The sequence below is a fragment of the Euprymna scolopes genome, chromosome 21 (assembly GCF_053919585.1).
Source record: "Euprymna scolopes isolate OS-2025 chromosome 21, ASM5391958v1, whole genome shotgun sequence".
NCBI classification, from domain to species: domain Eukaryota; kingdom Metazoa; phylum Mollusca; class Cephalopoda; order Sepiida; family Sepiolidae; genus Euprymna; species Euprymna scolopes.
The window spans coordinates 52,512,119-52,527,717 of record NC_136502.1 but is presented as its reverse complement, the minus strand read 5'-3'; the positions used below and the strand labels follow the sequence as shown (position 1 = coordinate 52,527,717).

The following is a 15,599-nucleotide window of genomic DNA, read 5'->3' as shown; positions in this document are numbered from 1 at the left end:
GTGCAATTTTTTTCATTTTCATTTGAAAAGGTCATCAACTTTCTGCAAAAAATATTAATGAGGATACTAATTGAAAAGGTATAAGAGTGTAGCTGCAGTATCTATTTATTTCATCTATAGCGATATCGGCCATTGGTGATAAGATAAATTACTACAGAATAACTTTGCCTTTTAAGAAGAATACCATTGCTGTTCTAGACTAATAGACTTGGCAGTATCCTGTATGTATAGATTCCAATCCAAATCAGGGCAATGAGTTTAAACGTTTGTCTCTTGGAAAGGGTGCTGTTATTGACTATGAAAACTGATGGTTGGAAATTACTACAAAATAGCTTTCTTTTTCAAAAATACCATTTTATGTTAAACTTCTAAAAAACTTTTAAAGAGTTATCAGTTTTCAGCCGAAAAACATGGTAAAAAAGCGTCATCAGCTTTCTACAAAAAATATTATTGAAGATATCGCTTGAAGAGGTAAAAGAGTATAGCTGCTATCTGTAGTGTGTTTCTTAAACTATGATTTTGTGGTACAAAGTGTCTTCAGCTTTCTGCAAAAAATATTATTGAGGATACTGCTGGAAGAGGTACAAGAGTATAGCTGCTTTTTGTAGCCGTGTGCTTTTGCATGTGTTTTTTCAAACATGATTTTGCTGTGAATGATGAGAAACATATTTCACAGGAAAAGGGTTTCTCTCCAGTGTGTATTTGCATATGGCGTTTAAAGTGCGTTTTCTGTGAAAATGCAGATCCACACACCTCACACGAATATGGTCTCTCCCCAGTGTGTGTGAGCATGTGCCGCTTTAAAATGTATTTATTTGTAAATGAAGAGCCACAACTTTCACAAGTATATGGCTTCTCACCAGTATGAGTTCGCATGTGTGTTTTTAAGATGTATTTCTTTGCAAACGATGAGTCACAAATTTCACAAGAATAAGGTTTCTCTCCAGTGTGTGTTCGCAGATGTATTTTCAAGACAGTTTTGTTTGCAAATGATGAGCCACACACTTCACAAGAATGAGGTTTCTCGCCAGTGTGTGTTCGCATGTGAACTTTTAAATAAGCATTTTCTATGAAGGATGCACCACAGACTTCACAAAAATATGGTTTCTCTCCAGTGTGTGTTTTCATATGCGTTTTTAGATAAGACTTTCTTGTAAACGAAGAGCCACACTCGCTGCAAGAATGCTTCTTGCCAGTGTGAGTCTCCATGTGTGTATTTAAGATGCTTTTTGTTCCGAAAGAAGATCCACACACTTTGCAAGAATAAGGTTTCTCTCCAGTGTGGATGCGTACATGCGATCTTAAATGATCTTTTCTTGTGAATGATGAGCCACATACTTCGCAAGTGTATGGTTTCTGACCTGTGTGTGTTCGCATGTGTATTGTTAGATAAGATTTTGTCGTAAATGATGAACCACAGGTTTCACAAGAATGTGGCTTCTCCCCAGTATGTGTTTGTATGTGTCTCTTTAGAACAGTTCCGTTTCGAAATGAAGATTCACATACTTCACAAAAATAAGATTTCTCTCCAGTATGCTTTTGCATATGTGTTTTTAGCTGATACTTTTCTGTAAACGATGAGGAACACACTTTGCAAGAATAAGGTTTCTCTCCATTGTGACTACGCATATGCGTCTTTAAATTATCTTTCTGTGTAAATGTTGCTCTACACTCATCACAGGAATATGGTTTTTCTCCCGTGTGAGTTTCCATGTGTTTAGTTAAAATAAATTTTGTTGTGAATGATGAACCACATTCTTTACAAGAGTATGGTTTTTCTCCAGTGTGGATTCGCAGGTGTGAAATTAAATTATCTTTCCTTGTAAATGAAGAGCCACACACTTCACAAGAATAAGATTTCTCACCAGTGTGTGCACGCATGTGGATCTTTAGATAAGATCGTGCAGCAAATACTGCATCGCACACTTCACATGAATAAGGTTTCTCTCCCGTGTGTATTTGTATGTGTCGTTTTAAAACTGTTCCATTTGCAAACAATGAGCCACACACTTCACAAGAATATGATTTTGCTTTACAGTGGTTTTGCATGTGCGATTTCAGGGAAGATTTTGCTCTTACCGACGGATCACACATTTTACGTGAAAATAGTTTTTATTGTATTTGCATATTTCTTGTGAATTGCCTTTTCTCTGAAAATGATTATCAACCAACTTCATAAAATAATTATGATTATCAATGACTACTCAAAAGAATCAGGTTACTCTCTAATGATTGTCATTAACTATTGTGATGTGTCCATCCCACGGATAATAATGAAATCTATTTATAAAAAGACTAGAAGAATATATCCCTTGGTGTTAAGATAGCAGTTATGTACAAGTCTTTCACTTATATCAGTCGCAATTACACTCTTCATTTGTTTATTTGCTTTTTCTATTCAATTTGTGTTTCCACTAATTATTGAGTTGTGTCTTTTTTCCAGACACTTATGGGACCACAAAAGTTACTAACACATTTTAAAAGAGTGATTTTAAAAGTTATACTGCCATGTTTGTTGAGAAACTATGTTTTGAATGTGAATGAGGGGCAACATGAATTACAAGAAAACTGTTTCATTAAATCTTTTGTGGAGAATAATAAGCTTCATAAATTACAGAGAGAATTTTTCTCTTCAACATTTCTTCGTAATGCGAAACAGTTGAGAATTGCATTGCTATTCCATATTTGTGCAGAAAAGACTTTCCTCCATTGAAACTGTTTCCTGCAAATGAATAAAAGATTTTCTTTAACACTCTATACGTTAAGTAAAATATACATCAGACATGCATTAAAACCAAATATTAATTATGAAGTCTTTTATTTACACAAGTTTTTAACAATAGGAATATGTACCTTGTGTATGCGAGAAAATGTTTATGTGGGACACACATCTCTCTTAATGTGTTGTATTCTCAAATAGAGAAACACACAATGAATCAATAAAACTTTTTTTTCATATTAGCTGCGTTTCAATCTCATTGATAGGACATTTCACCAATTGAAATTTAACTAAATATTTAACACTGTATTATATTTCTATCATCCGGCAAGATGAAGTAAAACATTTCATCCATAATCCATGTTCTCAATTGACTTACTTTTAATTATTGACTAGAGTAGCACTGCTGTTCTGTTTTCCCCAGAATGCAGACTTCATTAATTAGTTGTTTGTTAATGTTGTTTGGGTTTGATTCTTTTACTTGCCTTACATAAGATATATTCCACAATACATAAGTAAGTATATGAATTACTGATTGCACAAGACAACAAAAGTAAAGTTCAATGATGATAATAGTGACATGTCTTTAAGAAAACTCTTTTTCATCCAAAAAAGTATATTGCCATTTGAAACATAAGAGGCTACTATTTGGGATTGTGTCTAACGGGGGACTGTAAGGTGTTAACACAGTGAAATGTCAGTTTACACTACATTTAAATATCTACACATTAGTATAGTCATGGAAGCAGGAAACAAGGAAGGAATTCCAATGCCTAGCAGTCACAATTAGAGTAGAAAGCTTTTCAACATTTAAGTATCTCACCAGTGAAAGGGTGATATTTTGCTACTTGTAAGGCCAGTCGGCTGTAAGTATATATAATTGGACACAAGTGCAATGAGTTCATGAGAATACATTGCATTAAAGTACTTGTAAAACAGGCACAAGGATGCATGACTGTGGTGATGGGACAGAGGTTGGAGCTTAGCCGATATTTGATGATGAATGTCTTCCGCTATTTCTAAACACCAATTCTAAGTTTGAGATGTTGATTACAATCGAGATTAATATTCTAAATTTGGTTTAATCTTATTTTACAAAGGTGGCAGTTTAAATGATTTAATTAGCAACGTAATCTTAACACAGAATCATACAAAGCTATAACTATTAATATGAAACTAAATTTTAACTTCAAATCATACAAAGCTTAAAAATTATGAATATGAAACTAAATCTTTACACCAAATCAAACAAAGCTAAAAAAAATATTAATACAAAACTAAATCTGGAGAGTGAATTTTTATAGCAAGACTTTAATTAAGTATAGAGGGACACAGAGTTCCTTATTAATTCTTGGATAATACCGAGCATTCTTGCTAGTGTTTCATACAGCTGGAGAATGTAGTTTTTAAAATTTATTTCAAAAAGCTTATGAAATGACAAATGAAATTAGCATTTTAAACACTTGATATTAAAAGTGATTTTCACACTCAACATTTCATTTTTCATGAAGCTTGTATGTATATATAATTTATTTAAAAAAAAAATTTATTTAAAAAAAGATTTATTTCAAAAAGCTTATAAAATGACAGACAAATGAAAATAGCATTTTAAACACTTGATATTAAAAGTGATTTTCACAGTCAACATTTCATTTCTCATGAAGCTTGTATATATATATATTTATAAATAATTTATAAGTAAAATTCACTGCAGACATTGATTTTGGAAAAGACACAGTTATATATGTTATGAAATATGGGTACTTATGCAGTATAAGGATTGTGCGACTGTCAAATCATTCTAGCATGTTACAAAAAATGCTGAAAGGTGCTTAAACGCTGAGCGCCTTAATCCTAATACAAACATCATAAAAAGAACACATGTTTGCTATCATTAGTTTTGATAAAAGAATTTTTATTTTCATTTGAACAAAAAGTCATAAAAAACTATAAAAGCAAAAATCATATTAAAAAATCAAACTTTTTGTTATCAGTTCTTTCTGATTCAAAAAATAAATATTTATTCTTGAAACTTATAATTAATGTAATGTTTTGTTTGGTTTGAATTTTAATTTTCTTAAAAAATCGTAAAAATTGTCCAATAATTATTCAAAATTACCGTTTTCATTATTTAATTAATTTTCATCGAATTAGCTTCGTACTGACAAAATATATGAAAAAAGTTGCTCGGCATTTGTGCAGAAAAAAAAAAGAATCACAAAACTTTCGTTTGGCACTTCTGGCATATTCCATAAACTACCCAGATGATTCTGATGATAACATGATTATTATACTGCATATGAAATATGAAAGGGAGAAGAATCCAAATTAAAAGAGCCCTACACTTAGTGTGCCATACATAAAAGATTTGGCAGAATCACGTTGACACACCAGTTCTCACCAAAGTTAAGCAATGTTGAGCCTGGCCAGTACCAAATGGGTGACCATGGCGAGGCACTGTATGCACTGCGATACACTGACAGCAAATACCTATGTGCAATACATACAATGACTATGAAGTGTATTTTATACATACATGTAAACACACACATCGATGATGAAGTGAAACTTTGTATCTCAAAATCAGCCAAGAGAGGAAATAAGATGCACGTGGTTCCAACTGCCTTAGAAAAATTGAACTACCAACCAAGAAATCTGAGACTGCACTAACCGACATATAGTATTCTTAATAATCTGCATATGACGACTATGCTGGTTTGAGATACCCTAAGATTGGCAGCAGAGAGAATTGCTAAGTGAGTGCTCCAATAAGAAAAAGAACAAAAAGAACAAAAATGAACGAAAAACAGTCGAGAGAGATTTGATTGCAATGGGGAAAATCTGCAGGGACATTTTTGAATTGGAAGCCATGTTTAATTTCAGAAAAGTTTCCATTGGGCAGCTATTCTATACAAGTTTTGGATATGAAGAATTTTCAGCGGTTCACTATTCTGTACAGATTCTGACCAATGGCACAAAAAAAGCACACAGCAAAAAACAGAAGACAGACAGTGAGGGACATTTTAAGCATATTTGCTTATTGAAGTCATGATATACCATCCATTTTAATAAGTAATAATTTTTTTTAGAGATATGTTAATATAGCAATATGTTAATACTGTCCAGATGTTAATACTGCTAATATGTTAATACTATTAATGTGTTAATATGTTAATACTGTTAATGTGTTAATAGTGTTAATCTGTTAATACTGTTAATACTATTAATATGTTAATACTGTTAATGTGTTAATATGTTAATACTGTTAATATGTTAATACTGTTAATGTGTTAATATGTTAATACTGTTAATGTGTTAATATGTTAATACTGTCAATGTGTTAATATGTTAATACTGTTAATATGTTAATACTGTTAATGTGTTAATACTGTTAATGTGTTAATATGTTAATACTGTCAATATGTTAATATGTTAATACTGTTAATATGTTAATACTGTTAATGTATAATATGTTAATACTGTTAATATGTTAATGTGTTAATACTGTTAATATCTTAATATTGCTAATATGTTAACGCTGTAATTACTTCCTCAACGATTTTATCCATATTTGTTATTTGTTGCTTATCACAAATATATTGTTGAACTTGGAACTGATTTTCATTTTTTATCCGAACTAGTTCTTAGCTGGAAATAGCTATTGTTATGCTCTTTTTCATGTTTTCCCGCTGAATCTGGGAGTTTTCTTTGGCTTCTATTTCCTCCTAACATTTGCATGTAGCAACTAGCGTTTTGGGGGGAGGTGGGGCTGCTTTGTTGAATCTTTCAAATACAATTTTAATGTTTTCGAAACATCATCCTTTTCAGTAATAAAATCTTTTAAAGATGTATTAATAAAACATATCTTTAAAAGACATAAAAAGCTGCTGTAATTACTTCTTCAACGATTTTATTCATAGTTTTTATTGATCACAAAGAAGTTGCTGAACTGAGAACTGGTTGCAGCCTTTCACTCTTGCACTACTTCTTAGTGTGAAGTGGCAAATCTCGGGTGTCATGTCTTTTTACTTTTTATCATGATTGTAAGAGTCGAATATGTGGCTTCTGCATTTTTTAGCCTTACTCACGTCTGCTTCTGTTATGTATGTACTTAATCACTATTCTATGGTGACTTAAAACTTCTTTTAAATATTAAAAAAAATCTTTAACACAAATAGGTCACAAAAATTAGGTAAAGCAAACAAACTGTCTTTGATTACTTTTCTATTGATACATATACCCACCTGAAAATCTCCCATGAAAGATCCATCCAACCAAACAACACATCTATAATGAACTTCCATTGGCATCATCTATTGTCAAAGGAAAATGTGTTCAGTCTGCAGGTTATTATTTTAGAGCAGTAAATGAATTTATTCTTTCCTTACTTCTGTATAATGCTACTATTCCCTCCAGAAGTAGAATGCTCACATACCCAGATGTCATTGCAAAGAATACTAATGTTGAGAGCTAGCTTGGAAGCAGTCATGCAGGACCAGGATATCTGACACGAATTTGTGAATTTCATCATTTTTACTACGGTCAAAACACAATGGTAATAAATGGCGTTTTCTTCTCAAATAAGTTATATCGATAACAGTAATGAGTATCGGAACAAAGATTTTCTGATTTGAGTAAAGTCTTAGCAATCTCATTTTTTGGAGGGGGTATTGCCACCTGGACTTAGGGGTAGCTACATGGTTTTAGAGAGAAAAACGTCATTATCTATGACTAACACAGGGTTAAGGGGAAAAGTAGCAATATTTTACTTATGTTTTTTTTTTACTGTCAAGTTTCCAGCTATTTCTTAGATGTTGTATACCATTTACCATTTATTAGAAATTAGTCGAGTGCCTTAAATATTTTAATTTGACTGGATTCAATATTTCTATTAAATGCCTTCAAACCCTATTCAGTTTAAATATTCAGGTCCGGAAATAGGTGATCATTTTACATTAAATTCATATGTTCATATGACATAATTGTGTTAACATACGGTTTCTCATTAGATCACCAAAGTTAAGTAGCATTGAGGCTGGCAAGCATTAGATGGGTGACCATTGAAGAATACCAGGTGCTGTATGTAGGAGGATGTCAAAACTTCCAGCATCCCATCTGGCTTCTAGCACTTTCGCCTCTGTCCTGCCACTGGATCAGGTTGATTGAGACAAAAGAGTTAGACTAGCTTGACTTTAAACAAACTCCCAGCATGTGTCATCCACCATCCGTAGGATGATCAGATGGTGTTCCTCATTCTGACAGACAAACTTTTATATGTTAAACTGATCTCCCAAACTAAATTCTAAAATAATCCTTTTGTTTTCTACAGCCAAGTTTTTTTTAAGATGTTAGCATATATAAATGTAATTGCCTAAAAAAGACAGATTTTCATTTGGAAGAGGGAAAAGATAGAGGAGTGAATTAACATAGAATCTTCACATACCAAAATAACCAATTACAATTTTGTTTGAAATGAAAAATTTACTGTGCTAAATTTCTTTCAGTATAAACCGTCAGGGTCTTTTTTGTGAGGCATCACATGTAACTAGGAAAAAAAATACTAGTTATAGAAAAAAAAATTGCATAGGATTTCGGGTTAGTATTGGCTTTAATGAATGCCATGGCTTTTACTGGAAAAAAAAATGGAAGAAGAAAATATTGCTCTGTTTCTTTTTTTCCCCTCAGACATAGGAGTAAATGCATTTTTACTGCAAAAACAAATTTTTTTTTTCATTTTGTCATCCCGGATATTGTGGTCGAAAAGGACATTTTTAATTTTTAAAAATGTTAGAAAACAATTAAGGGAACGGTGCATGCAGAGAGTTGCGGACCATCATTATATATGTGTACTAATTTTAACCAAAACACAATATTTTCAAATCTAATGTAACTTGATCACTTGCTTCCTGATCAGATAAAAAAAGAGAGGTAAGTTAATATAAAACATATTAGGATCAAAATGTAGTACCAGTTCTATTCTCAGTAGGAGGTAGAAACATGCATCTGAACTAATGTCGATTTTCATATTTTGTTCACAATCCAGAGAGCCCTTTTCTAGGAAGCTGGATTTTAATTCCGTTTCTGCCTTCTTTAAAACAAAGTTAAAAAAATAAAGTGGTCGATTATAGTCGAGGGCGACTCAGAAGTTCTCTTTTCATTAGGTCCTACATTTAGATGTAGGGGAAAGTGCCACTTCTTTCCCAAGATTACTCCACTTTCACAATTGATGCTCACCTTGCATGTTGCTGAGTGTTTAGTAATGGGAGATCAAGTACAATTTTTTTATCTTTAGTATGACCTCACCAAGGATTGAACTCTGTTCTCACAGTCCATCGATGAATACTCTCCTAATCATGCCAAATGGGCCGATTTCTTTTGTAATATTTTGTAAATATACATCATTCTGATATATTAGATTCTCTCCTCGACTTGCAATCTCCTTTCCCTCACAAAAATGCACTGAAACCGTAACCCTAAGTTCAGATGGAAACAGACCCCTATCCTCTTCCAATTTTAATAAAATAGCTTTGTTTTTATTATGTTTCTTACAAAACAAAATAAATTCTTGCTTAACCCTACTACTAACTCTAATCCAGAGTGACAACATTTTCAATAAATACTATTTAATTTTATTATTTATAATTAATAAAAATAAATAATAAATTGAAAATAATAAATTTTGCCAAAAATAAAAAGAAATTCACAAAACTAGAAAATATATTTTATATTTGCAAAAAAACAAGCAAAAAGCAGAAAACAGAGTTGAAGAAGTTTAAGAAGGATGGAAAAACAGAGGAGAGAAAGCACTAAGCAGACGTCCACTGGATGAGTACAAAGCAGACTGGAACCTTGGGGAGGCTTATTGCCATCTAAATACTAGTGAAGACCAATGGTCGCGGCCAATGAGAAATCAATGATAAATGGCTGTTGTGATAATGCAACACCATTAGCAAAGTTTATCGAAAGAGATGAAGAGTACTGGAGATCTGGAGAGACTTGTTGTCACTCAGACTCCATAGAACATGGCAGGTTGTTCTAAAAAATAAATCTTACTGATTGCCTGTGTGAAAACTCCTAATGAGAATGAATAATAATATGGTGGATTAATTTACTTTTTCACCAGTTTGCAATTCCTAAAATTAATTGATAAAAATTAGCAGCCATTTTTAAAGCTAACTGCTTTAATAGAACCCCCCCCAAAAAAAAAAAATATTTGTTCTGTTTGCTGTAAGTAAGTTTGCTATGTTCATCAAGAGTTGGGAATCTCCATGAATACAGAAATTCTCTGGACGTTTATTGTGCGCAGGCAGTAAAAATTCTTTAGATTACTAAATATTAAAATCCATGACAAAAGAAAAGACAAAATTAACCTTTTAATGATCCCTTAAATTTAAGTTGATTTTAATGATTCCATTAACCCTATTTTGCATTTGTACCCCCTCGATGTAAATACCTACAAGAAACCCGACAAGTAGCTAAATCCCACCCCTTTACAGTAGAGATCCCTAGATGCAAGAAAGCCTTCTACTCCAATAGTTTCTTCCCCAGAACTGCTAGACTTTGGAACTCCCTTCCGGGATTTTGCTTTCCCAACTGTACTGACATGCAGAAGTTCAAGTGTAATGTGAACAGGCATCTTGCTGCTTAACTCCCTACATTGCATCCCTGCAACTTATGTCCCTGATAGTAGCCCCCTACTTCAAAGTGGCACTGTGCTTTGTTTTAGGTGAAAATGGAATTTTAAAAAATTTAAAAAAACATACTAGTTATTTTTCTTTTTTTGTGTCGTCACCTGGACTTAGGGTTAGTGTTAGAAGGGCGTTTTTATTTTTACATTCAACAATTTATTATCCCTGGCACTATTGCTCACAGCGATATGTGGGTTGCTTATAATAGCATCGCAAATGTTTGTGTAAACCTTGTCATAAGTTTTACGTCTCATTTTGTTTGGTGCTGCTCGACGGACCCTCTCTCTGTTGTTATTATGGTGACAATGCGCGTTAAGTTCGCTTATGCTCTGTGCTTTTAAACTGCTTAAAATTGGAATTGAGTTAATTGGGATTTGTTCTCTAAATACAAAGCTACACCGATTGGATGATCACACCATTGTTACTGCAAAATTGTGTAATGAATACTTGTGTGTTGTGCTCAATTTGGTGGAAAAAGAATTAAAAAAAACAAACAGTTTTCTAAATTCAATATTTTTTTACAACTCATTTTATTCCCAAACGAGGCATATTACCACTTGTAACATAAGGGGCTCTTATTTAGGATCGAGTCTACTGTCTAACAAGAGACTGTTGAGAGTTGAGCAGCAAGATATTTGTTCATATTACATTTAAACGTCTGCAGATTAGTATAGCGAAGGAAGCAGTAAATAGGGAGGGAATTCCAAAGTCAAGCAGTCTAGAGTGAAGAAACTATTCTCCCCGATAGTAGCCCCCTACTTCAAAGTGGCACTGTGGCTTCTTTTGGGTGAAAATTCTTTCTGGCATCTTGGGATCTCAACAGTCAAATGTAGGGATTTTGCTGAATGTCAGGTTAGTTAAGTTCATCAGAGCACACTCCATTAAAATACTTGTAAAACAGACACAGGGATGGAACATTGTGGCAATAGGACAGAAGTTGGAGCTTGGTAGATAGTGTGAGACCTATTAGATTTAAAACTCATTTTTTAATCTTGTCTAAGAGTGAGAGATATGTCCATGTACAGAGAATAGTGTGTTGCCGTCACAAATAGAACCATCTCGGACGCGATTGCATCAAAGAGGTATTTTATGAAAATCAGGATAAAGGTCCATCTGTCAACATTTGGGACACACCTGCATTTAGCGTTCTATTCTAAAGTTTAAAATATTTTGTGTACTTAATTTTAACATTTTCCGGAGTGTTGACGTGTAATTGTGCAAAGAAAAAAAAGGAGGGAATCTCATTTATATTGTTTCAAACAGAGAATGGGAGTGAAAAGGTAAAAAAAAATTTTGTTGTTTTTTATTCAAAATTTACAATATAACCCCCCCCCCCCAAAAAAAAAATGAACTCTGTAAGGTTCGTAAGCAGAATATGGACCGTTCTATTTTTTTTTTTTTTTTTTTTTTAGATATGATTTGCAAGTTAAATTCAATTTTTACGGTATCTTTTATTTATTCAATTGTTAGGTGAAAGTATAAAAAAAACCTTTCATCTTAATTGGTTTCTAAACAATAACGTTACTATTTCAGCATGATCTGTAGTCTGCATATCACCCACCAGCCAGTACTGATAACTTAATAATAACTGTCAATTCCTTTTTAATCAACATTCAAATTTACAAACGTTGTAAAGAATATTATAATTTTATTTCAGCACAAGAAATTCAATTTAAGGCTAAGGATCAATTATTCACGAAAATTTGTTCGAAAGTGAACGCAAAATGGGTAGCATATTGAAATGATATCTATGCTACAATTGAACCTAATCATTGAACTTACCTTTAAATATTTCTTTTGTCTTATTTGCTTTCTTTGCAAAAAACGAATTAATAAAATAATCAAACGTCAATCAATTTTATAATAAATGTTTTGCGTCTGCGATAACTTATTTTCTCAAAGAGTCAACACGGGAGATAATTCAGTAAGAAAAGAAAATATTAATCCTATCTATTATCTATATCTATATATCAGGGAAATCCCAAAACTTGAATATTAAAAAAAATTTAAAAAATGTCATATTAAAATTGCGGGTATATTGAAGCCGTTCACTCCTAAAATGACTGCCAAATTTTATTGCTTAGTTTTGTCAGTTTCTAAAGACTATGAGCAAATTAATTCAAATTGTAACTGTCTATTGCAGATTTCGGTTCTTGCTCAAAATTTCCCTTATATTAAAAAGCAAAACAAAAAAAATCTGTATGCTGTTTGCTGTATATACCTATGGCGAAACGAAAATGTCATATTAAAAAAAAAAAAAGAAAAAAAAGCAAAATCACATAAATTGATCACGTATTTTTATTTTTAACTGAGAGAATCACATTTTACAAATAAGCAAGGAGGGACTGTCTCGCGTCGCCATCTTTAAAAAAAGGAAATAACTCAGTAATTCAATCTTACGATATCAGCATTGTAATGCCTACGATCTCCCATTAATCGCTTAAAGTCATTTAAAAATGATTTTCTTTATTAAAATAAAACTGCATGATTACTTCATCTGATTTTTAGAATATGATATTTTCTTTTTGTCACGAGTACGTACATCGTAAAGATATTTTTGTAGTTTTGCTTTTTTTTATATATAGGGGTAATTCTGTACGACTGCAAGATTGTGCATATGGGCACGTGTGAAACGTATCAGTATTGTTTGAATCGGCAACGTCACACAATTTCTCAGATTTCTTTTATTTTTTTCCAATGTTCAAATATTAATTTGGGCTGTGTATTTACTGTACACAGATTCGAAAAAGTTGTAAAAATACAAATATATAACAAATAAATGTTATCATAGGCAAGATAACTTACTCTTCTACCTAACTGGATAACTTTTTAGTGTTGTTATTTAATGTGACATGTTTAATAAGCTCGAAAAACATAAGTGTTTACCGATATAGTGGAAAATTAAAAATGGCGCTCAACTCTCTCTCGGTAAATTTGGGAAAATGAGTTAAAAATAAAAAAAACTAGACAAAATACTGTTAGGAACTCGCTCAATATATGTAACCGTGACATAGGCTGACAGACAAGACTGGAGATTGGGTGGAAATATATATATATATTCGATGGGTTTTTAATAGTATTTTTGTATATATTTTATTTTTAACTCCTTTTCCCAAACTTACCGTGTCAAAGAGAAAGTCGGGCGCCATTTTTAATTTTCCAATAAATCGGTAAACACTGTATGTTTTTCGAGCTAAATAAACATGTTACATTAAATAAAAGCACTAAAAACATATCTAGTTAGGTAGAAAAGTAACTTTTATTGCCTTTGATAACATTTATTTTTTATATATTTGTTTTTCGACAACTGTTTCGAATCTATGTGTACAGTAATAATATTGGAATTATTAAGGAGTCACTAAATGGGTGCCCTATGGATGAAAAACAGCCAATCAGACCTCCCTTTTAAGATTCCTCCCAACCCCACGAGAACGATTATTTCGAATTCTCTTCCACTTTTGCTCGTTGAGACCTCGAACACAACACGTGTTATTCAGTCTTCTCCGCTATTCATACCAGACACGTGGGAGAAGTTTCGACAGTAATTGCAGCACTCAGCAGTGCACACCAACTGCACAGCACCAAAGAATTCAAGGCTTCCTCTTTTTTTTTTTTTTTTTTTTTTTACCTCAACCCGGCCAAACTCTACAGAAAACGAACATCGTTAAAAGAACGAATCAAAGAAACATTAGGTGTATCAGAATTTTTGTAGGAATTTTTGACACCCCTAACACGAAACTGCAAATAAAATATAAAAAAAAAAAACTCGTAATTTCTCTTTTAAAGGTGGGTTGTTTATTTTCTTTATGGATTATACTTCCAAAATAAACTATTAAAGTTGTATAAAAAGTAATAGAAATATTTTTTTAAAAATAGTAATGAAATTAATTGAATGTTACGAGTTCAGTATTTTTCAATTTTTTAAATTTTAAAAATCTATCAAAATTTTTCTATTGATTCTATTTTTACGATATTTTCAGGGTCAATGTGAAATGTTATGCTCTTTCCAATAAACCGAATATAATATTTTAGACAAACGTTTTTTTTTTAATTCACGCCCCCCATTTTCAAATGTCTATTAAAAAGTAAATAATTAATTTATGTACCAAAGTTTTATATATCACAAATTGAAGATAAAAGATCAATAAATAATATATTGAAATTTAAAAACAAAAAAAGTAGTGTTTTTTTAGAAATTTACCTGTAAAGTCCGAAGTTTAAAAAAAAAACAAAAAAACTCCACGTTGTTTGTTTGTGTGTGTGTGTGTGTGTGTGTGTTTTTAAAATGAAACCTTGGTCGTTGCTCCTTTAATTGAAAAAATAAAAAAATAGGGCTTGAATGACATTTTTTGAGGAGTCATAAGCTTCGAAAGATGGCGGGTGGAATTATTCAATAGTTTTCACGAAATTTCTGACACTGCTAAAGAAACATTCTTTCTTCCTCCTCTTTCCTATCAATACAAGTTTTCTTATAACAACTTCATTTGTGTTGTGTTCCTTTCTGCTTGTCGTTGTCATCACATTATTTTATTACCGTCTTTAGTTGGGAAAATCCCAACAATACAAACCCTTAATTTGATTTCTGTATTTTGCAAATACCTTCTTTTTTTTTTTCGGATTTTTTTTTGTTTGTTTTTATTTATCAAATATTAATTTGTTTCTTGAATCTTTATAATTATTTTGCACATAAATATTAATTTGTTATCATCCAGACTTTGACTTTGTGGCAGAATTAAAGGAAGGTTACAATTTGACTGGAACGTTCGAGAACGTCATTATATAAGGATTTATATAAGGATTTACCGCAAAAATTAAATCAGTTTTATTCCAGCTTTTCTTGTCTTCCAATACTGGATATCAGAGTAACTCTGCCACTTAGAGGCTTTAAAATCCCCCATCTTGATTTTGTGCACCACACACATGAATCTTAATTCTCATCATGGAAAATTACCACATTGAACGAGAAATTAAATTCTTCTTTTAAACAATGTTATTTCGAACTACTGTTTCTTATGTGATGAACACACACACACACATTTCGCTTACATGCTTTAATAACTGTTTTTCTCTCAGAAAATAATAACATTAATTTCAAGGCATGTGTGACACTCTGTTCATAGAAATCAGTAATTTTAAACTCCATGCTATTCTTACGAAATCCTCATTTAGCTAATCCTGCATGATGAACACTC

At 32.0% G+C, this 15,599-nt stretch overlaps 1 protein-coding gene across 1 annotated transcript; it reads right to left on the bottom strand.

Annotated features, from left to right (window-relative positions):
• Positions 1 to 91: 91 nt before the first annotated feature.
• LOC145242324 (uncharacterized) lies at positions 92 to 12,305 on the bottom strand. Its single transcript, XM_080105334.1, has 2 exons — positions 12,190 to 12,305; positions 92 to 2,722 (listed from the first exon to the last, which is right to left on the bottom strand). Exon 2 carries the CDS (start codon positions 2,092 to 2,094, stop codon positions 538 to 540), a length of 1,557 nt encoding a protein of 518 aa, XP_079961460.1. The 5' UTR covers positions 2,095 to 2,722; positions 12,190 to 12,305; the 3' UTR covers positions 92 to 537.
• Positions 12,306 to 15,599: the final 3,294 nt, after the last annotated feature.